General features: G+C 39.5%; 1 protein-coding gene across 1 annotated transcript; it reads left to right on the top strand.

Annotated features, from left to right (window-relative positions):
• On the top strand, window positions 1-22,023 carry LOC140536102 (uncharacterized). The gene is made up of 4 exons (XM_072657745.1): window positions 1-420; window positions 11,142-11,279; window positions 15,267-15,396; window positions 20,491-22,023. Exons 2-4 carry the CDS (start codon window positions 11,159-11,161, stop codon window positions 20,810-20,812), a joined length of 573 nt encoding a protein of 190 aa, XP_072513846.1. The 5' UTR covers window positions 1-420; window positions 11,142-11,158; the 3' UTR covers window positions 20,813-22,023.
• The last annotated feature ends 2,359 nt before the right edge of the window (window positions 22,024-24,382 follow it).

The following is a 24,382-nucleotide window of genomic DNA, read 5'->3' as shown; positions in this document are numbered from 1 at the left end:
GAGAGAAAGAGAGAGAGTGTGAGAGTGTGAGAGACAGGAGAATGCTCGAAAGAACAAAAGCAGAAAGAGCAAACTGAGGAAGACGAAGGGGCACACATCTGTGGATCTGGACACAGCTGGAGCTGGAGCGAGGGAGTAAGAGAGAGAGTGGGAGAGAAAGTGAGGGAGTGAGGGGTGTGAATTCTTTCTTTGTGCAGAAATTAAACTAGTTTAAGTGGAACGTCGCTGTAGCTTTAATCACATTAGAGTTAGAGGGAGGAGAGAACCAGAGAAAAAGAGAGCGAGAGATTCAGAAAGTGAAGGCAAAGAGAGGAACGGTGGAGAGGGTGGAGGCAAAGTGAACATTTTTAAAAGTAAGTAGTGAAGCAGGTGTAGCAGAAGACGCAACCAACCAAACATCACCGTCAGCTTCTGGAAAGTGTGAGTAGAATCCCAATCTTGCTGTTCTCCTTCTCTTCACTTAGTTCTTGTAAGTTCACCACTGTAATACATCTCCGGTTGGACACCAGCGCTTTAACATGCATGTTTTGTAGTAGTTGTCTCAGTGTGGAAGTATTTGGCATTGGCCTCTGCATCTGCCCTTCCTCTTACTCTGTGGAGAGTCATGATGCTCCACTCTGGTCCAGAAGCCATATCCATAAAGCAGATCTTCTCTATAAAGCTTCTTCTGGCCTTGGCGTTTTTGATTTAGTAGCTCACAGGGAGGAATACATCAGCAATGGAAAGCTTTTACCTTTGTTTTTCTGAAAGATGCAGTCATACACAAGTGAGACAAGGGACAAAAGTATTGGGACACCTGCTCATTCGTTGTGTCTTTTGAAATCTAGGGTATTAAAAAATAATTTATCCTGCTTTTGTTGGAGTAACTGTCGCTGCTATCCAGGCAAGGCTGTATGCTAGATTTTGGTGCATTGTTGTGAGGATTTAATTGCATTTAGCAACAAGGCCCTTAGTGAGGTGAAGATATTGGATGATCACCACCCCACCCTAATTCCTAACTCCTCAACTTAGAAGGAGTACAGTCATTCCAGAGAACACAGTTTCACCACTCCACATCTTAATGCTGGGGGGCTTTATTCCCCTGCAGCCCAAGCCTGGCATTAGGCAGAATGGTGCCTATAGGCTCATGTCATCTGCTCCAGAGAGTCCTATTGAATTGGCGGAGACTAGACAAGCTGTGTGTGTACTTTTGCATATCTGTGTCAGCAATGGGTTCAACTAGTTGTCGGATGCATTTGTTAGAAGGGGTGTCCACAAATATTTGGACATATAGTGTATCGGATGCTGGATCAGTTATACTGGACAGAGCCTCTTTGTTACTACAGGTGAATCAGAACAGACTGATCTACAATAATGACATTTACTTTAATGACATCTGGCATACTTATCCAGGGATTCTGGAACTGGTCCTCAGGAATCATCAGACTGCCCAGATGTTTCAGTCTTCATATATGGAACAAAAAAATCTAGACCGTTTAGTGGTCCCTGAGGACCAGGTTGAGAGCAGCTATGTTAGTGGTCTTGCTCTTATTTGGACTCTTATTGTTACAGTACTCTGGTACACTCTCAGAAATGAAAGTGCTACAAAGGGTTCCCTAAGCGATGCCATAGAAGAGATGATAAAGAACCCTGTCATCGACTTCTTTAACCATTTACACACTTTATTAACTACGTTACTGTCATTATTAACTTCAATTTCGTAGGCCCTAAAATAGAACCCAGTGGGACTCCATGAGCTTTAAATTTGACAGAATATCACGGTTGTTTCTGCATATGGATTTTTTACTGAATAATAAACATAGGGTTCAAGGGGGTAAACCATTTAAAGGTTCACACACTTCTCTTTTACAAATCCTGTTTATGTAATCTATTAATCATATTAATCATATAACATCTATGTCATCACTTAAGAAACCTTTGTTTGCACCTTTGTGTAGTGTTGTGGGTTACTAACCACCATTCATTATCTTAGCACCTCACAACAATTTAAAGATTTTTAATGATTTTAGGAATCTTGGGTGTATACAACCTTTTATTGGGATTTCTTTGGTTCAATTCAGAATGAATGAAATATTACACTGCATACACAGTCTTAATGTGACTAGAGGGGTTATTTACATAGTGCTGAAGTATGGGCAATAAAACAATATACCATGCTTTTATTATTTTAAGTTTGAAAATAGCCTGAGACATTTATTTTGGAAACAAAAATGAGTTTATACTTTACTGAACATTATTATAATCAGTATATGTTTAAAGATAATAAATTTGTTTATCTGTGCATTTTTACACTGCTAGTTTATTCCTTTTAGACCAAACAAGTCATTTCATATACCAGTACCACTCCAGACTAGAATCAGCTGAATGGAGACAGAGCAAAGGTGCAGTTGAACTAATGTGAAATATTGGTTTTGTTGATCTAAACTCAACTTTTGCTTTGTATCAGTTCTTTCAAAGTATTTATGTTAGTTATCTAAGCATAGTGAAATTGCTTGCCTCACTGTGAAGTGGTTTATTTAGGGTAAACCTTTTTTACAGTGTGTAATAAAAGCTGTGACAACTAATGTAGAATAAGCAAATGCAATCTCCCTGAGAGTAAACATCCACAAATCTGTTAATGTAACAGAAAAAAAAGATTTGCTTTTCAAAATATCAGGGAAATCAACTACAACGTTTTCGAATGGTCTAAAATAATACTGACCAAAAGAATCTTCTGAGCTTTACTTATGTCTTGATCTGGGACGGGAGCTGTTAAGGCAGAAATGCCTCTGCACTGACTCACAGTCACTCTGTTACTTTCTCCTGTGATTTCAGTGTTATGTAAGCACCCCCCGCCCCCTAAATGTGCGCCTCACTATAAGCAACATTTACTGACTCTTTTTACTTCCAACGTTTTTTCAGTAGAATAAAGAATAGGTTTGGGAAAACTATCTGTATGACACAGCTTTACTGTGTTGCAAGCTGATCTGGATACAAGTCCAGTTCAAATTGAAAAGGAAGCTGGCTACAAAACAATGACAAAACCATGGACTGTGCATCCTCTCTCAAAAGTGAAGCCACCTCAGGTCTAGCGCATCTGCTAGCTGGTTGCAGTGTGTTGTGTAGCTCCGCCTATCCCAATATGTTTTAATAACAAAACAGCGGTTGACAGCCTTGGCAGAGAATCTCCATCTGGAGGATCTGCATCACACCCATTCTGTTTAGTACATGGAGCAGCTCAGTTGTAGTGGAATTTACATGAGCTCTTTTTGTTGAAATCTTATAATTACCGGACAAACTGGAAATCTAGGGGGGAAAATCCGCTCTGCTTCTGCCCTGTAAGCTCAATGAAGGTGGTCTGAGAGATGCTTGGTCTGGGAGAAAGAGTTGGGACTAAAATGAATAGAAGGGGAAAATTTAGTAGGCAAGCAAATTTACTAGGCAAATTTGACAACCTGGCAGACAGTTCTGGCTTAATTTCTATAGAACAGAAGGAAATTGAACCACGGCTCCATGTTTTATGCAGTCATTGCTGAAAACCAGTAGGTCATCAAACATTTTATGCATGGGGTAGCAATTTACACAGGAAGAGCTACCATCAGCAATGTATGATATGGAATATTTTACCATTCACAAAAAGGCTTGTTTTAACTTCCTTTAAAATCCATATACATTTTGTAGTTTGTGTCCTGCCCAGAAAAAGGAACTACTGGTCTATGTGGTCTTTTTCTTTGAAAAAAAAAACAAATGGTGTTTTCAGAAATTTGTGCTATCACCACTCTGACATGCCCAAATATGTTTTGCCTTGTGTAATTTAGCGATCATAGTCCTACAACAATATCTAGATACAGGCTTTAAACATTGCAGTAAAACTACAAAATAAAAAGTAAATCAAATAGGTCGAGAGAAAAATATAAATACCTGAGAGTCTGCTACTGGATTAAAATGTCTGTAGTTAACACCCTGAATACAAATAATTTCAGGATAGGGCCTCAGAACAGTATTACAAGGCCTATCTTTCTGGCTTACAAAGTTTTACTACCAGAATGGATATAAAAGGGGCAGAAAATAAAGTACATATTTGTACATAAAGTAACATTTATATACCCAGCTAATGTGTCCATTAAGGGCCTGTATGAGTAGGCCAACTGGGAACCAGAAAGTATTGTCCTCAGGTTCCAGGTTGGCCCCACATTTGGATGACCACCAGGGTAAGTCATGGGACCAGGACTAGTTATATATGGGCTCCATGTGAGACTTAGAGACTGTGATGACGGAGTCCATTTGGGAAGCCCAACTAGGTCCCAGTAAAACGCCAATGCCCACCTGGAACCTAGCCCATGTTCCACCCATTAAAGTCCCAAATGAGCATGTTGGCTGGGTTCTGCAAAATTAGCTTTGGGTTGTATGGGTTAAGGGGCCCTAAAAAGTAACATATATGTCCAATATGATCTTATGAATCATGATTGGAACTTATGAATATAGATTGGTTGCCAAAGCAGAGAATTTAGACCTCAACCAAATCTTTTTGCACTGTATCGTAAACAGTGCATCTAAACGTATCGTTTTATATTACAACAATTGTCTGCAATAGTTTCCAGACCAAGCCCTTGTGACCTCGGCACAAAGGCTATTTTACTCAAACATCTCAGATAAACTAATCAAGTTTGCGCTGAGTTATAGTAGTCACAAGACCATCATCCCACTCTTTGCTCTCGCTCCCTATTTCCTCTGTTGTGGTCATAAATGAACATAGCCCTTGTTTGTGTCCTTGGTTGTTAAAGTAACATGAAAAACATCTTTAAAAAGTGCTCCAAAAAAGCAAGAAGTAACACTAGCACTGTCATTAGCAATGCTCCCAACACTAGGAGGGTGAGGTCTTCTCTGATACATGAACCAGCCCTTTCTTTACATTCACTCTTAAAAACCAAGGTGCTTCAACTGGTTCTTCAAGTGATACCACAGAAGAACCACTCGCTTCTTTATGAATTTGAAGGTCCTTCACATTCACAGATCTCTAACAAACTATGGCCTCACTCAAAGAACCATTTGAAGCACCTTTCATTCGAAGTGTGTAGTTCCTCTATATTCACAGTCTCCAAAGTTTTGGACAAACTGGCATCATTCTAAAAAATAAGGAGTGTTATAATTATTGGATGTTAATCCTTTTCAGTCAACGACTGCCTGAAGGCTGGAACCCATGCAAATTACCCAATGCTGAGTTTCCCCTGTTGAGATGTTTTCCAGGCCTTTCCTGCAGCATTCTCTTGCTGGCTGTTTTATTGTCTTCACCAAGGAAAAACTTATGTGATCTACTTTAGATGTGGTCTCCTGTGGTCTTTCAGGTCTTTTGGTGTTTCTTAAAATTAAGGAATGCACTACAAGCTCAGCATGTACTAAATCAATGCCTCTCCTCAAGTTTCTTCTTTTTCTTTCTAATAGGTGTGTTTAGCTTTTTCAGACTAATGAAGGCCTCATTCACTCGTATCGACACCTTTATGGACTGCATGTTAAGAGTTCCCATGAGCAAAACAGCTCACAGAACAAGGAAACAGGCCACACCTTGCCATGAATTTGTTTGCCAACTGTCCTGTTAATTTTGAACTTGTGAAAAGTTTGCACATAACATGGAGTAGATGAGTTGTAGTGGAATTTACATGAGCACTTTTTGTTGAAATCTTATACTTACCGGGCAAACTGGGAATCCAGGGGGAAAATCTGCTCTGCTTCTGCCCCGTAAGCTCAATGAAGGTGGTCTGAGACATGCTTGGTCTCAGAGAAAGTTTCTTCTTTTTCTTTCTGATAGGTTTGTTTAGCTTTTTGACAATGACAATGACCTCCTTCGCTTGTATCAACACCTCTATGGATTGCATGTTAAGAGTTCCCATGAACAGAACAGCTCACAGAATGAGGAAACAGGAATTTGTTTTCAACTGTCCAGTTAATTTTGAAGTTGTGAAAGGTTTGCACATCCAGCTTGCATTGCTTTGCATGTATTAACTGATTAATAATCTTTAGGGTGTGATACAATTCACAGATCCTAATGGGTTACAAAAACAAAACCTATACAGTTAAACTCCCAAGGGCCCATATTTGGGTCTTCTGCACTTCAATTCCTCACTCAGAACTACATAGCTTTCATATTAGCTTCACACCAATTACAGGATAAGTCCTAAGATTAACAACTCTCAAGGGATTCAAGGGGTCAGTGCATTTAACGGCTTGCTTGAAAAAGAAACCTCACACCGAACTTTAGAGGACGAGAAGAAGCCGAGCTGATATTAAAAGAACATGTGTGTAGCTGTGAGTCCACGTGCAAGTGTTCTGAAATGCCCTGGACTCTCTCCTTGGCCCCAGAGAGGAGTCCTGCAGCCTGTTATGTGTGGAAAAAGTTATTTTATTTTCTCTCTCTCTCTCTCTCTCTCTCTCTCTCTCTCTCTCTCTCTCTCTCCCGCTCTCTCTCTCTCTTTGTGATTTAATTCTCTCTCTCTCATCCTTGCTCTCAAATTCATCATCGATTGCTTATGATTTTGTGTGTTGCTTTTTATATAGTAACCTTTAAACCAAATGTTATTCAAGTCCTGATTCTTTTAATTGCACCTCTTCTCCTGCCATGGCCTGAGACCAGCTGATCTGATCTGTTTTCCTCCCTCACTGGTGCACTAAATGGACTTGATTCAAATGCGTCCATAATTTCCACATGATTCAAATATTATTACATTTGAATCATGTGGATTAGTAGTGTAATGGTAGTGCATTGACACTGTTTTTGCTGGAAAGTAAGTCAACTGAAAGTCGTTATTTGTGTAATATATTTTATTCACGCATATATGATGTATGCATCCACTGACCCTGTATTTTGTATACGGTATAGAGGAACACCAGGGCTACCATGATACAAGAGTCATTCTACAAATTGGATGCCATTCCCATGTATCAAGTTGCAAAATGTTTATAAAGAGTATTAATTCTCCAAACTTTTCTCCATATTTTACCATGTTAGGCACAAAATCCTTATTAATGTTAGCCTCATAATTCAGACTTGGCAGCCCTGTATTCAGTATAAACATGATTTCAATTAAATTCAATTAGAATGTATTTATATAGCACTTTTCACAATGAATGTTGGAGTAGCATGTGAAGAGATTACATCCTAAAATGGCTGGTCATGTGACCTAATACACATGCTAATCAATTTAAAGTATCTTCTTTTTTTCTTTTTGTGAATATTGTTACACAATAGAATCAACATTTTTCACTTTCAACAGTATCACTGTCAACATTATTTATAAACAGAACAAATTAGTGTGACTGGGCGGTAAGTCAAACTGAGGGATGCACACAAACTGTCAATTTTTTACAAAATATATATTTTTAATCTTTATCTTGTGTAAACTGGGACACATGATCCTGAAAAGATAAATGTAAAAAATATAAAAAGGTTTGATAAATAAATTACATTTATTTGGTAATATTTTAGATTCAAATACAGACATGTGAAAATAGTACTAATGTGAAATTCTTTAGAATAGTATGCTGCTAGTATGAAAGTATTTTCTGATATATTATGTTTACAAGAACACTTGAATGAATAGCTTTAAGCTTTGGAATCTCACTTTGGCACAACTTCTGAAAAATGACTTTATTTAGGTCTGTTTTGACTGTTATTCTGATTCTTTGATAAATTTTATGCCATTTTATGTGGTGTTAGCAGCCCCTGCTGGCCTGACAGGCTCACGTGTATGTTTTAGGCTCTCTTTGTGCTCTTGTTCCATGTTCCTAAGGGCAAGCAAGCAAGGTCCACATGTTCCTAAGGGCAAGCATCCTAAAAATATGTGTGTCGTTGTTCCAGTGTGTGCTTGGCTTGTATAATGGGCCATATGGATTAACACAGGAGCGCACAGCGCAGAGCTGCTTCTGGTTTTAAATGTGATTCATTTTACACAGCTGTGCCCTCATAGTAAAAAAGGACAGAAAAGAGGCTTTGCACTTTGACTGGTCGCAAACATATTGGAGCCTGCCGGCCCAGCGGGGGTGCGAGTACCTTACAAAGTTTTATGTCAAATATGTCAAGAAGCAGCATTACGGCCAAACCAGACCTAAATACAGCACAATGCTAAAGGACATAGACCACTGAAGTCATGGGTCATTCTGCAGCCCTCGCTATGCCCATATTTGGCACCCATTCTGGGTCTAATTTTGATTTTCAGTGGCAGATATGAATAGAGTTTTCAAAAAATTGCCTTTGTCATGTTCTGTGGTAAATAAATATGTTTAGAACCCTATAGGTTTTGCCCTTTGTGCATTTTCTCCTGTACTTGGCTGGATCCTTTGAATTACGAGGTCATTAAAAAGCCAAAATATAAGTATTGCTACATGCTAATGCTAATGCTACTGTGCACAGAATTAATGTCAGTTCCGTTCGAAAAGCAGGTGTTTACCATGCTAATCCATCCAGAGTTTTTGAAAACCCCATTCATTTTTGCCATTGTAAATCCATCTTACAGTGCCAACTATGGGTATAACAACATGACGTTATGCTGTACATTGATGACACGACTTTGTTTACTGAAACCTTATCATTTGTCTAATGAAGTGAATTAACCATAATAGCGCATTAACTGTGTATCTTGTTTATGTGTGTGTGTGTGAGTGTAAAGAGCAGAAAGAGTAAGTGGAAGGCAAATCTGTTCCTCTCCTACAAATTCCTTTGGCTACATGGATTTTAATGGCTACATAGATCAATATTCTTAAAAAAAAAAAACGTCCACATCGGAAGTATTGATACCATCGTATGGATCTGCCCATGTCTAGATCACATTCAAATTAAGCACAACTAATGCATCTCTTAAATCAACGCATACCGTAGCCGAAGCACCCTGAGAACCAACTAATTAGCATCACATGGTCGCAAAAAAGACACCGTAGTAATGCCATCCAACCAGTACAGCACAATCCTTTCCTTATCCTTCTTGTCGACGGCTTCAAAAGCCAGTCCCCAGACCCAGTTTGATCTGCGAAGCTTACCGCGGAGGCCAGAGACCCTTAGCTTATTAGCTTAGTCTCCCTTCTTCTTCATCTGATCTTCTGTGCATCTGTAATACCTCTCTCTCTCACCCTCTCTGACCCCCTCTCTCTACCATCCTTGACTGATCGGCTGGCTTTTAGACTGACCTATTGGCAGGATAAAGGTGCAAATCTGCTTTCCTCTAATGGATGTTTTCTTTCTACCATTAAGCTTATAAGGCTCATTTTAGGCCTTAGGTCAATCCATGCTCTGCCCACAAACAAGTTCTTTCAGAATTTTACATGCATGATCCTACACATACCAAATACTACAAATATACAGGAGTTTCATATAAAACTATATTTGCAGTGACATTCAAATGTTTGGGCACCCCTTATCTCTTAATTGAGTAATTGAGCAAGATCACTTTTTTTAATTTTTATCTTTCTAAGTAAAGAAAGAGGAAAAGACCCTGGTCATTGCTTGGAAGAACCATCTTTGGCACATATCACAGCTTGTACCTACTTTTTGGAAACAGATAAAAGTTCTTGTTTTTTTTTTTAATTCTCACAAATTCTTCTAGTTCTGCCTGATTCTTCTGTCCGAAAATCTGTGTATTTTCAATGACGTTTAGATCACAGGTCTGTGAGGGTTGTTACAAAACTTTCTGCTTGGACCTCTTAAGGCCGTCTGTTGGATATTTTGAGATGCGTATAGGATCAGCAGTGTATTTTGTTTAGGTCTAAATGTATCAGGCGTGTTTGAATGATTCTCTGTGACCCCTTTGTGAGGGTCATATATATATGTAGGACAGTGAAAGAGTGGACCACCACTCCAGAGTCTGCTAAATCTTCCTGAAGATCTTTCGCAGTCAAATGACGCTCCACTTGACCTTGTCCATCATTCCTTAACTAATTAAGGTCTGAGATGTAAAAGTTATCTGAGAGTTCAAATCTCTCTGTGATGGCCAACCTTTTGGATGGTGGTCACTTCTTTTCACTCTAAAAAAGATATTATTGAGTTGTCTTATAGGCACAGCTTGTTTAAGGACTACAATTCTTTTATGATGTTTAGTTCAGGGGACTGTTAATACCACAGCAAGTCTTTGGTTTGTGTCTCTTCGGGTGGGTTTGAGGTAGAAGCCATTCTCTCTTTAGCTCTAACCTTTTAGCAGGTACACTATCGCTGGTACACTATATGAGACACCTGTTCACTCATTGATTCTTCTTAAATCAAGAGGATTAAAAAGGTTTCTCTTGCTTTTGTTGGAGTACTGTCCAGGGGAGACTTTCTAAAAACTAGTTTTTAGAGCATTGTTATGAGAATTTGATTGCATTCCATGACAAGAGAGTTAGTGATTCCCTAAACATCCAACTCATCCCAAAAGTATTTGATATAGCACCAACCATCTTTCCAGAGAACACAGTTCCACTGCTCCACAGCCTGGCATTAGGCATAGTGCCAATAGGTTCATGCATATCTGCTCCAGAGAGTCCTAGTCAATTGCCAGTACTTCTCTACAGGGACTAGACAAGCTGTGTTGTGGGTTTGATACCCAGGCTTGGCAAGCTGCCACTGTTAGGCCCTTGAGCAAGGCCCTTCCCCCCTCTCTGCTCTCTGGGCGCCTCAGCGATGGCTGCCCACCGCTCCGGGCATGTGTGCTCATTGTCACTGTGTGTGTTTGACCACTAGTCTGAATGTGTGTGTTCACTGCATGGATGGGTTAAAGGTGGAGGCCAAATTCCGTCGCTGCCAACACTAATGGTGAAAATGGTTGTCTTGTCTGTCCAGAAACATTAGTGTATTTTGTGCAATACTGTCAAAGCCACTGGCAGCAACTGCTACAGTAAAAACTAAAAAAGGTAAGTTGTGGAGTGGTCAATTACTGTTAATCAGGAAGCAATGAGAAGCCTGATGTTTGGCAGCTTATTACTATGTTTTCTTATAGTAAAGCATTGCTTTTAAATGTAACTTTGCGCCACACTTACCAATTTATACTGCACAACGCAAAGATTTGCCCTTTTTTATGTGCAGAAGCAGACTTTTAACCGGATCAGTAATTGTATTGAGATGTTAGCCTTGCTATTGCTTAGTATTGAATGGAAATCAGTGGTAAGGGCTCTTCTATTCTCTTGTTCGCTCTTTCTCTCTCCAGGCCTCTGAAACTTCTCCATGGCTGTTCCCATGGTGATGAAGACTGTGACGACGCTGTTCGTGGTCGTGACGCTTTTGGCTCAGTCTCTTGCCATGAACAACGAGCTGGATTATGGGAACTGGAACTACAGGGAAGGAGGTAAACACTGAACTAAAAAAAGCATTTGACAAAACCTTGACGAGCCTTTTTTAGTTCAGGAGCAAATAGGCCCAGCATGGGGTCCACATCAGAACAAAAGAGGGATGTTGGCTCAGGCCTGTTGCTCTGTTCAGAATATTAAGAAATAATTTAGTCAATAATTATTTATGTAGCACCTTTCATACAAGCATGTCTGTCTGTCTGTCTGTCTATCCATCACTCCACCAGCCTGGACTGTTGATAAAGGCCGGATCAGGTTGAGTTCAAGGATTCATGCTGTTTGCACCACATTGGAACACCTATCCAGCAGCCTCAGCTTTTCAGTTCTTGGCAGCTAACAGCTTTAAGTAATGTCAACCACTTCACATCAATCATTAGAATGGAGAAAATTTTTGATCTCAGGGAATTTAAGCATATTGTTAATAGTAAGAAACAGACTAGCCATGCACTAGGGTATATATTCAGATAATGCACTGATCTATGGTGCCCTTAAAATAAGTCTTTTTATTCTATACGCAGGAGCGCTTGCTCTGAGAGTTCAGTACGCCTGGTCAAGTGTGAAAGCTGTTTTTCAGCCTGGGAGCGGTCCAGAGAACCGATCTCTGGTCCTCCTGAAATCTGCTCTAGGGTTTGCTTCAAGGGACTCTGGTGTGGTCTGTGGTCTGCTGTGCATGTGGAAGTTATCCGCTCCCGAAGTCTGGTGTGGGGTTGCGTGATTGGTTAATTTTGCCATGTGACTACTTTGACATATCGGTTGCATGGCTAAACACCTTCTCGAAGGAGAAGGTTTTTAGCCATGCAACCGATATGTCAAAGTAGCAGATGTTCCTGCACATGAAACGCCATCATTTCAGAAAACACTCATCTTTGCTGCTTGAGTGTTTGCAACCGATCTACAGTTCCTATGTAATTCTTCCATGTGAAATCAAACCAGTGATAATAAGCCCCTCCCCTAAATGAGCCTGGAATGGGTCCTGGGTGCGAACTTAGCTCTCTAAAACACAGACAGGGATTCATTTTGGTTAAGACATCATCTATTTACATCCTTCGCAGGTTCTGAAGACCTTCTGATTACTGTGTTTTGTGGTCCTTGGTACGGCAAAACCCAGTTGCTTCAGGGGTGTTGCAAACTAGCAACCTGTTTCCTCATACTTCCTCAACCTGCACATAAGAATGAAGAAAGACAGCCTGCTGCAACGTCTTAGAACAACAGCAACACATGAAAGTCACCAGACTGTGCAGGGCATCAGCCCTCCAGGATCAGAACTGGTGACCAGTGCAATGTTTATTAATGCAGTACAGCACATACAGTTTCCCCACTAACAAATCCCCACATTGCAGAAATACCAAATTGTATTGTTACAGGATGCAACAATCATTTTTCAATATCTTGTGTCTAATATCAGCCCCAAATTAGAAACCTTCTCACTTGATAACGTCTTCACCTCGTTTAGAAACTTGTGAGGACAAAACTTCAGCGTCAAATGAGGACAGCCTGCTGTTTTAATGCATTCCAATTATTTCGCTTAGGAAAGATGCTCTGTTCTCCCTCCCTGAGAAAGACTGGAAGAAAAAAAAACAACAACGTTTAGCCTTCATCTTGGGAATGATTAAAAAAACAAGCTCGCTACATTTGTATTACAGTAAAATGAGGTTTAAAGGAGCATTCCACGCAAAAATCCCTAAAGTTGTTTAGGACTCCCATTGAGGAAAGCAGTTTTCAGAAATTTAGCCAAACCTTCCCCGAATGCTTAGCATCTGGGAGAAACTAGCAATTAATTAGTGGTGATAAATGGATAGTTGCCCAGTCAAATAACTATTAATTCACTGCTCGTTCATTTTCTGTAATAACAAAACACCTGGGAGATGCGGTTGGCTAAACGTGTCTAAACCGGCCGCACTATAGGGAATCACAAAAGATGGACTTTGTGTGGCGTTTCAGTTTAAGATGAATCATTCTCTCAGACATGGTCTCCTTTTTAGATATAAGGGTGATTGCAACAGCCTTGTATTTTTTCCCTAAAGGTCCACATTTGTATGGGCGTAAGTTCTAAAAATTCATTAAAGTAATCAGTCATAGTTAACTTGTGCTTGACCATTCCCCAACCTCTCTTTATATAAAACAGGACTGGTTTTGTTACTGTGCTGTTAAGCATGTAAACAATCTCGGTTCTGATTGGCTGTCCTGTGTTGTTTCCCATTGAAAAAGCAGTTCAGGAAGAAACAGTGCTTATCACTTTAGTGTCAGTGGGCGGGGCTACACTGCTGTAGGCTGAATGTGTGTATGTAAAAGTGTTGATGAAATAGGAAGACTTTATTAGTCAAGTCAAGTCAAATTTATTTGTATAGCGCTTTTTTAACTGTTGTTGTCACAAAGCAGCTTTACATAATTAGTAATTAGTAAAAGACAGAAAAGAAAAAGTAATAACATAAGAAGACATGAAAGTCTCCAAAGAGAAATTTGAGTCTCCCAGCCATGCACACGCAAGACAAACACAGAATAAGAGTAAAATAAAAACAATACTGAATAGAAACTAATCGAGTACTGATGAAACTGGTGCAGTTTCTTTCTTTCTTTCTTTATTATTATTATATTTGTTTTACCTACTTTTTCTCCCCAATTGTAGATAGCAAATAATCCAGCTCACTCGTCAGTACTCTCCGTATTTTCATATGTAATTCTTCCGACACAGGGATGGTAAGGACTGACACATGTCTCCTCCGACACCTGCACAACCAGCTACCGCCCCTTTCCGAACTGCCGCCGATGCAACATCGCTGGGCAACCTATGCGCTCAGGTACCCAGGTCGGCTAGCAGATGCCCGTGCTGGCCAGCGAGCCATCCACCTACCCACTCTCGGGCTCCGGCTGCTGACGGCAGAGATTCAAACCAGCGATCTCAGGATCTTTGAATAACACTGGCATCATAATTTGTGCTTTGAGCAACCACTAAAAGACATGCTTTTCTGGACAATCTGAGAGATACCAGACCATCACTGACAGGGAAAGAAGCATGTGGACTGAGGCAGCAGAGTAAAATTTTACATAAATATGTTCTGCCCTGTTATTATGTACACTTCACCAAAGTTACATACTTCAGTTAGCAGCGTGTTGAGCCTGGAGTTTTCTATTCTCCCAGTTCTTACAGTAAATTGAAGCTGTTATTTTAAGGTAAAACATCTACATAGCATTGCTATCCTGTAATATTACTCTACCATCTCAGTCCACATGCTTCTTTACCTTTGACTGATGGTACTGTATCACGGTTACTGCTATCAATACAGCGTTGATGTAGTAATGGTCGTCCATAGGGGAATTTTTCTTTCTTTTTTTTGTGATATCACATAACTGGGTGTTTTTGCAGCATAGTTCACACATTTGGCCAGGGAGTATACAGGCAATCTACTTTACATATATGATGACGGCTCATCATATCAGTTGTGGATGGAGTGTTTTCAAAAATTAATTATACAAAATCTACCATTTTTAAGATACTTCGCTCATTGGTGTAATTATTTGATTTAAAACATGCAAATGATCATCATTTCATGACTCATCACCATGTAAATATGTTTTCCATCTAGGCTAATTTGTTATCCCAGACGCTAATCCCTGAGGGCTGCGACACTTATTAAGCTCACCGTAATAACTGCTGGAAATCTAATGAGTGTTTTGCTTTATTAGATTCCTATAGTAATAATAACTCTAATTGCAATCTGGCTGATAGCATTCATGCAGTCACGTTATTGAAATGAGAATCACATTGTTGGCCAGTCGCCGTCTACTCTCAAAGGTCAAGTCCACTTCCAGCCTTTCAGTCCAGTTTCCCAGCTAGGCTAACAATAGCAAGAGCTACTGACACAGGGTCACCAATCTAATGTACTCATTATCTCCTTGACCTCTGGCCTAAGGTCACATGGTGCCTCACTCTGCTCATTAGTGTCTGACTTGATTGTGTTTTTTTTCTTTCTTGGTTGTCACGGCAGCGGAGAATGTGAACGTGGCTAATGTAAGGAGTGTGACCCGCGTGCTGGATGCTTGGGGGAAGCGCATCTTTAACGAGATCAAGACGCTGCTGCACTCACAGCCCAGCACGCTACTGCCCGACTACTCGAGGTGCGTACATATTCCCAGACATTACAGTAATACGATTCCTGGGGGCCCTGTGACTTAACTGCTGTCTTAAAGGTAAAGACGTGATCTATGATTGGTAAAGTTGCTGGATGCCTTGACTAATCAGCAGATGCTGCTTTTACAAGGACATGTTGGTATACCTAAAGAAAAACACTCGTTTACCTACTTACACTATGGACAAAAGTATTGGGACACCTGCTCATTCATTGTGTCTTCCAAAATCAAGGGTATTAAACAAAAGAGGTTTTTTTGTTTGTTTGTGTGTTTTTTTACTTTTTATTGTCCAAAGAAGTACCTCTACTTGATTTTGGACCATTGCTGTGGGGATTTCATAGCAGTCAGCCACAAAAGCAATCACCAACTCCACATCATCCACAACTAAACGTTAGGGGGCTTTATACCCCTCTAGCCCATTAGGCATGGCTCCAATAAGTTTATGTTTATTTGATGGAGTCCTATTCTATTGGTAGTACTTCTCTACAGAAGTTCGCACATCTGTATCCGTAGCTAAATGCATTTATTAGACACAAACCCAAACATTTGGACATACAATGTAAGTTGTACCACAGTGCTGTTTTGCGTGTAATCAAGCAACCTTTTCACAGCGTTTTTAGAGTTTTTAATGGTATCACTAAAGTAGCAATAGTGTTTTTCTTGCAGTTGCTAGATTAAACACAGACTATACAAGAAATTCAGTGTTCAAATGTGTAACAGACATTAATATGTATTTTACATTGTATATACCAGGGACTCTTGGTACAGAGCTGCCCCCAGTGTTTTCCTTGTTAAACAACCCACCGAATCCTGGGTATACTACCACTCATATTTAGCCAGTTCTATATCTCAGGCCTAGAGCAGAGCTTTCTAGCATGGCCTAATGAAGGACCTGTGTGACTGCAGGGTTTCATTTCAACATAAGAACACCGGTTTAATTGGTTGGTCTCAGGTTCCAAACAACTGATCAGGGGCTACTACTTGATTGGAGTGGAACTCTGCATCCACACAGTCCCTTTGCAAATAAACTTTAATAGCCTCAGCCTCAGTGACCTTTTTTAATTCACAAAATGGGTCCCACCAGTTGTGAATCAAAACATAATTCAACGGACACATAGTAATTATGTTGATAGCTAATCTAGTGAGTAAGGCCTTTGGTGCTGCTCCTGAAGTCCTAACCGTGGGACAAAATCTTGACTGGCGTTCTGCTCTTGGTTTTACTGGAAGAAAACGTTAGAAGCCAGGTAGCTAATAAACTGTCCACAATTTCACGTCTTTCATGTTTTGTCGACTTCCCACACAAGCCAAATGAAAGCACAAATCAGATGAATGAGTTGGATGAATTCTGAGAAACGTACCACCCAGGCATTAACCCTTTAACACAGAAAGGCTTATTACACAGGCTGCAAGCTGCTTAAAGGGTTAACATAAAAAAATGATCTGAACACAATCCTAGAAGGCCTTGAGGTTTCACTAACTCATGCCATCCTAATAGTGCTTAATTTTAACAAGACAATTTAATTGAAGGCTGTTTTCAATCATCTCAGGAGGTGAGCTGAAAGCATTGATTAGTTCCGCCTCCATCTTGCTCAACTTTGATGTGACTGACTGAAGCCCCACCCCAAGCCACCTCTTATTGGCTACAGCATGCTGACATATTTTCTTATTCAAAGTGTCCTGTATACATGGTCTCATGTTTGGGTTACATCCTCTGAGAACTGCAGTGTAGGAGCCTCATGATTGTGAGTTAAAGTGCAGGTTGTTAAGAGTCACGTGCACATTGCAGCCAAACATTAAGGCTTCACTGATTGCTAGCAGTTTGTTGTTGGGGGCTGAGAGTTGAAACATATACATAAATAAATATAAAATACTGAAATGAACTAAAAACACTAAAATTAGAATCAGTTTAAATAAACAGCAATATAATACTTTAGCTCACTCACAATATCAATACTTGATATTATTACTTGATATTACTATATTAGTCCATCCAACAAAAAATAGTAACTTATTACAGAGTGGGTTTAGAGTTAACACAGCTTAACAGTTGTAATTGCTTCAATATTGTGTAAGTTGATTAGTCTGTGCTGCTCCCACCAATTTGTTTGCTGTCTATTCCAATCGGTATCACATGATGTCCCCAGACTGGGAGGCTTTGGCAATGGAGCGCTGAGGCCTTGCTGGGATTTGAACTTAGGCTCTCCTCACACTTGATAAGCATGCGGTTAGACTGTAGGGCCACTCTAGATTTGTGAAATTACACTACATATACAGTATACGTTTATACATATACAGTTCTGAGTAAACTTACCTTTACGTTGTTTCTTGGACACAGAAATGTAGATGGTGCAACTGTCTGTGTGCCTGGTCTTCGAGAGAAGTTTGAATCCTATCAACATCAGAGTCCTCTATGGTCCGGAGTCTGGGGAAGACTTTCCTCATGTGACTGGGGCAGATGAGAATAAACAGTAAACAAATTGAGGGAGGAAGCAATATGTTATCAGTTTCAGCTGCAGCTAATTTACTGATGTTTTGAGTTTTTTTCATACTCAACTCAGTATGTATTGTTGACCAAACTGAGATGTAGTTAAAAATGAGTTTATGAGAACTTTTGACTAAACTAAGTTAACTCAGAGTTAACTCAAAAAACACCCTGAAATCAGTTTTTTTTTCAGTGCAGCTTTCAACTCTCATACACGTCTGGTGCGTATCTGGTGCACCCTCATAAACATTTGATATATTAAGGTGGATAGGTTTTACAAGGCTAAATGGCTTACGTATGCGTCACAGCAATATATGTGGCTGTGTAAGGGTTGAAAGAGAGTCCAAAGCCGGGGGTACGGGGGCACAGGAGGGAGGTGGTCTATAGTGTACAATTGTAAGTCATATAAACTGCAAATATTTTAGACCATCAATTAGAAGGAGAAACTTGAAGGCAGGTGTTTCTAACAAACTTGCCAGGTTTAGGATCCCCCATTATATGTTGTCCCCAGACTGGAAGGCTTTTGACAATGGAGCACTGAGCTCCATTATGATCTCCTCACAACAAATTGAGGGGGATGAGCCACAGGCTAAACATCCTACACAATATTTCATCAGTTTCAGATGTTTTTAAGCTCATATGTAGTGTTGAAGCAGTACAATTTTGAGTTAGGAGAATTTTCGAGAATGACTAAGTTGAGTTAACTCAAAAATGCTCTGTAATTGATTATTATATCATTTTAGGCCTGCCTGCTTTTAGATTCTTCACAGTGTGCAGTGATGGATATAGCTCTGTTTATCCCAAGGTCCTCGGTTCTATACGTTCCATTGCTGTAAAATGATGATCTATAACAGTGCTGCAAACAGAATACGAGTCAGATACTGTGAAAATGATAAAGTTAAGAAAACTCAACACGTCAAAGGTGCTCATTGGACTAGTTTTTTTTTTGTTGAGGACATTCCAAACTCAAATTTATTTAGAAGAAAAACTTTTATTCAAATAATTTATCTTTGTATAAAAAGTTGAACATAGTAAAAATTCTAAACAACAAACCTTGTGTCAATGTATCCAGTGTCCATGTCATTTATCTTACATATGCACTGTAAAAATTCTCACCAACAAAAAAAAATCATAGTGAGTTCTTACTAAAAGTTTTAGTGGCATAATTTTTGGAGCGTTTTGGAGCCGGGTATGCTTCCCTCCAGGCAGGTGATGTTGCTTGCACATGCGTCGGAGAGGGCGTGTGCTAGTCCACCCTCATTGTCCTGGGGCCTGGGGGAGATTACGAATGGGTTGGGTAACTGGCAGTCCAAATTGGGGAGAAAATGGGGGCAAACTAAAAAAAAATTGTTCAGCTGACTTAAAAAATCCTATTAGGGCGAGCAATTTCAATTTCTGGTTTTTACAGAGTAGTTTAACCTCTTAAAACCACAGTAGAATCTGTCTACAGTAAGTACAGTCAGGTCTTCACTTCACTTCAATTTGCCACAGTTTTATAGGTCCTAAAGCACCACAAACTGTGCTAACCTAATTATTTATCAAATAATGCACAATAGTTCATACATTAGGATTAATAACTATATAATTAACCTAGGGTTTAAGAGGTTAAGGCCTGATATGCCAATTGCATTTACTTCATAAAACATCCTTTAGTCATCTTGCGATGGCTTGCATAAGCTGTGTGGCTTTATAAGTATGTTGATTGATGCTTTTGCATGTGCTATTAAGTCCCTATCTAGACACCCTTCAAATGTTGTGCCATATTAGAACTTTTATATTGCCAGCAGTGTAGAGTGTGTTGCTCTATGTGCATGCATGTGTGTGTGTGTGTGTGTGTGTGTGTGTGTGTAAATAGTGGCTGTTGTTTCACAGCTCTGTAGGCTGATATGAAATCATATTTTCAGCTTGTTTCACATTTATTGATTTTTTCGTTGCTGAAACAGAGCACACTGTGGCGAAGGGAAGAGAGAGAACACCTCACACACGTATACACACACACTTTGTATTATCTTTGTTAAATTTCTTTTGTAATTTCAAATATGAAATTAAAATTGTCTTATTTTCAACATATATTCATTTAAGGGACATAATAGTCATATATAAATATATCAACATATCAATATATATATGTGTGCCAGTGTGTGTGTGTGTGTGTATATATATATATATATATATATATATATATATATATATACACACACACACTGGCACATACACTGTGTGTGTATATATATGTGTTCTATGTATATGTACTTATATATATACCCACCAATCAAATTGAATACATGATACATTTATTATGAAAGCATGTTTAAGAAATCACACACACAGTGTCTGCACATATATAATAATATAACTATATATAAATATATTTTTATAATATAAATGTAAAAATATATAACAAATATAATAAAATATATATTATTATATTTGCATATATGGCCATACACACATTCTTATACACTACTGATCTCAATCAGCCTTACACATTCCTACAAACACACACACACACACACACACACACACACACTCACTCTAGTTTGTCTGCTTTGGAAAGACACACTCGTGCTGACTCTAAAAGTTTCCTCTCCCCTCCACAGGGTCCGTCCTCTCTCAGAGTCTCTGAACGATCTCTTCAGAGAAGTCTCGCACTTACAGAGGCGCATCACCGACCTCAACCATCGCCTAGCAACCCTGGAGCCCTTCCTCCGTCGCCATGGCTACAGCGACGAGGGGGAGGAGGGTGCAGAGGGGACTGAACCTGCCCCACAGAGCATGAGAGGGGCAGGGACCAGTCTGACAAAATACCCCCGGCGCTACAGGGTGCGCGTGCTGCGCCCCGTCAACAGAGTGCCACAAATCAGGAGAGTGAGGGTGTATAAGGACCCTGGGAGTGTCAAAACCAAAGAGAATGAGAGATAGAGGGGTAAGGGGAGGGCGAACGAGAATAGAAAGAACAAGAGAGAGAAAGACAGTAAAACTGATATTATAAACACTATAAATATTGTATTGAAAATGCTAGACGTTTCTTTATGTATTAAATATGGTATAACTTCTGCAGAATATTGTACGGTGTGTTGATGGTGAATTATGAATGATATATTCAACACAGATTGTGAGTCAGACACTTAGAGCAGTGGCTTAGATACAGAAATACAGATTTTTGGGTAGGCCTGTGAAATTTCAAATTTTCAAATTTTCAAATTTCATTTGAAAGCAAAAATAGGTTGCATGTTAAAAATTGATAAAACATAAAATATATTAATTTCAGTTGAAAATCGAACAGTTATAAAGGAAGGATTCATTTTTATAGTGCAAATTACAACTTACCCCACTTTTTAAATTAAGTTAAATTGAATTACATAAAATTGCATTAAATTACATTAAATTCTACTTATTACATGCAGTTTAATTTTACATATTTTACACATTTTAATTGCTAAAAATAAAGAATTTTGTATTTATGTGTAAAAGAAAAATGTTCCTTTTTTACACAAAACAACTTCAGAGAACTTTTTAAATGTAAAAATAAAAATGTAATTCAATATATGTGGAAAATAAGCTGAAAAACAGCCTGTTTTGAATGTACTGTTTTTGTGATGTCACAGAAAGCAATGCCTTTAAATGTACTCCCCTATGTAGCCTACCACAGTTTAGCCACGCCTACTCCCTAGGTAAATTCACTAGTTTACATTGGTATAAGAAACAGTCATCAGAGCAGAGGTCCTCTACATACAAAGATCTTCTGTCCCAACATGACTGGGTGGGTTTGTGATCAGTCTGGGTAGGCCTACCCATGGTTTCCGCGCCATGCTGCACAGCATTATACACTTTACAAGGCTGTATTCTTTCTCTGCTGCCTGCACCAGTGTTAGCTTAGATCTCCAAGGTCCAATCAAAGTTTCCCGGCACAGGAAACTTTAAGCCGCATTCACTGGGCTGGAACTAACTCCCAATGGCTGAAAAAACTATGCCTAGCCAGTTGACACCGATGAGGGAAAAGGACGAGTCCCTGGCTAATTTTACTTCTTAACCAAGTTAGGACAACCTTTCCTTTGCGGATATGTTGGGTTGGACCATTGGGCAAACAAACTAAGCTAAGACACAAGCAGCAGAGCTTCAGGTAAATAAATCTTGCAACTGCTTATTGTGTGGTGAATCTCTTTGTGTTTATACAATGCTTTATAAACAGTCGCATACAGGGTATATAATACAAGGTATAATACAACAGTGTGTATAACAACAATCAGTTACTCGTCATTATACTGAATTATTCTTTAAATATACATGTATTATACTGTATACCACAAACACAGTCATATACACAAACATGTATGTTCTATTTGACTGTGTATAGGTAAATATATAATTTATATGCATGTAAAGTTAATACTATATACTACAGTACACAGTCCTGTTAACTTCATTGGTCATTTACAGTTTAACAAGCCATATTCCTAGTAGTCTACACGTCATATGTTGTTTATGTATTGTTTACTATACGCACAATATATATACTATGATACATACGCTTATACACTGTGTATGAAGTGTATGCTTTATAAGCCTCTACACACTTCTCCCCTGCTGTAGACATGCCCGGCTATTGCAGTGCAATTGTAATGGCACTTGGTAATAAGGGCGTCCTGTTTTATGAGCACTATACTGCACCGACCATTAGGTGGCAGCCTTGTGTCACTTTGAGTTCTTGTTGCCTAACTTGTACTGTAGATTCACCTGCACAAGTCTTCCAAATCTGTACAAATCTAGTAAAATATATATCTTATATCATAGTGAAATGAAAGGTATTAAATATGGGACTTACTCTACACCTCAAATCCAACTCTTTTATCCACTGAACACTTTCTGCACGTACACATGTACGTGTGAAGGCTGTGTGAAGGCTAAAGGAATAAGCCAACGTCCATCCATAAGCACAAAGCTGAAGACTGCAGTAGCCCAAGCACATTTTGGTTAAAGGCATAGTTTGACCTAATAATAATAATTAATAAATAAATAAAGCTTACACCTTTTTATCTTACCCCAAAAAATTAATACATTTTAGGACCCCTGTCAGTCACAGGCCCTTAGAATCATCCCAGCCCTCCCCAGTATGGCATCCCTGCCTGGGAGGGACAATGAAGCAGATTTTACCATCGGCTTTTAGCCACCATGAGCCAATTACTTAGCCATGCAAGCGTTGCTATACTGCACTGGCTATAAACTTAGAATCCCTACAATTGTTGTTTGATGTTGCTCCACTATATACAATGTCCAAATGTTTGTGGACACCCCTTTCAATAAATGCCTTAAGCTACTTTAAGCTGCACCCATTTCTGACACAGATGTACACATGCACACACACACACACTTTATACACTTGTCTAACTCCAGGAATGGGTTAGAGGGGTATAAAGGCTACAGCACTGTGATCTCTAGAATGATGGTTGGTGCTCCATCCAGTACTTTTGGGACGAGCTGGGGAGTTGGGGGTGAGGTGGGGTGGTGAAAGCCGTCCCTGTAGAGTAAAGACAGTTACTCTAACAAAAGCAAGATAAGCTTTTTTTGTGTGTTCATGAGAAGCTGTCTCAATACTTTTGTCCGTATACTGTAGTGTAGTTTATTTATTAGCGAGCTAGCAGAAACAAGTAATGAAGGCTGTGCAGTCTCGTATAACAGAGAGAGAAGGAAAGCTAAAAACCCAGTGAATCACGTGTGTTCTTTCATATATCAAGCATTTATTTGAGATTTTATTGCTAAGGCTTTATTATTGCTAAGACCATTTTTTTCAGTTTAGAAAGGAAAATGTGTCGGCTCTCAAGGATTGTGTGTGTGTGTGTGTGTGTGTGTGTGTGTGTGTGTGTGTGTGTGTAGGTTGTATTTGTTTCTGTAAGTGCAGGCTTTTCTTTCAGTTTATTCTCAGTGTATTTGTTTGCGTGCGTATAGGTACCTTGCACAGTAGACATGCTGAGGTGTGTGTGTGTATGTGTGTAGCTGTATGAACTATGTGTCCTCATTAAAACTTAAGCACTAAAACGCTGTGCTCTGTCTCTACGGCAACAAGCCTCCCTCTCTCCACTCCTCCTCTCCGCAGAAATGATCGTCAAGCAGCCCCTCGGCCTATTAAAGCCTCCTTCACGTTATTGTCTGTCCATTCCTCCCTCCATCACTCCGCTCTCCGTCTGCTCCACACCTTTACCTCTCCCTTACCTTTCTTCTCTCTAAACATCAGAGGCTTTCCATACCATCCTCCACATCTTCTCTCCTCCACCCTCATCACTTTCTTCGGTTTTCTCTTCCCTCACTCCTCTCTCTATTCTCCTCTCCTCTCTTTCATCTCTATATTCTTCTCTCCTCTCCTCCCACTTTTCTCCATCCTAATCACTCTCTCCATTCTTCTCTCCTCACACTTCTCTCCACCCTCATTACTCTCTCCATTCTTCTTGCCTCACTTCTCTCTATTCTCCTCTCCTCCCTTACCTTTCTCTATTC

Source organism: Salminus brasiliensis, chromosome 15 (assembly GCF_030463535.1).
Source record: "Salminus brasiliensis chromosome 15, fSalBra1.hap2, whole genome shotgun sequence".
Classification (NCBI taxonomy): domain Eukaryota; kingdom Metazoa; phylum Chordata; class Actinopteri; order Characiformes; family Bryconidae; genus Salminus; species Salminus brasiliensis.
This window is presented reverse-complemented; position numbering and strand designations above follow the sequence as displayed.

Excerpts from the sequence above, each read along its gene's own strand:
- LOC140536102 (XM_072657745.1), top strand. The coding sequence starts at position 11,159 with ATGGCTGTTCCCATGGTGATGAAGACTGTGACGACGCTGTTCGTGGTC. Across the intron at positions 11,280-15,266 it reads CTGGAACTACAGGGAAGGAG|CGGAGAATGTGAACGTGGCT; the intron begins GTAAACACTGAA and ends TTGTCACGGCAG. Across the intron at positions 15,397-20,490 it reads CTACTGCCCGACTACTCGAG|GGTCCGTCCTCTCTCAGAGT; the intron begins GTGCGTACATAT and ends TCCCCTCCACAG.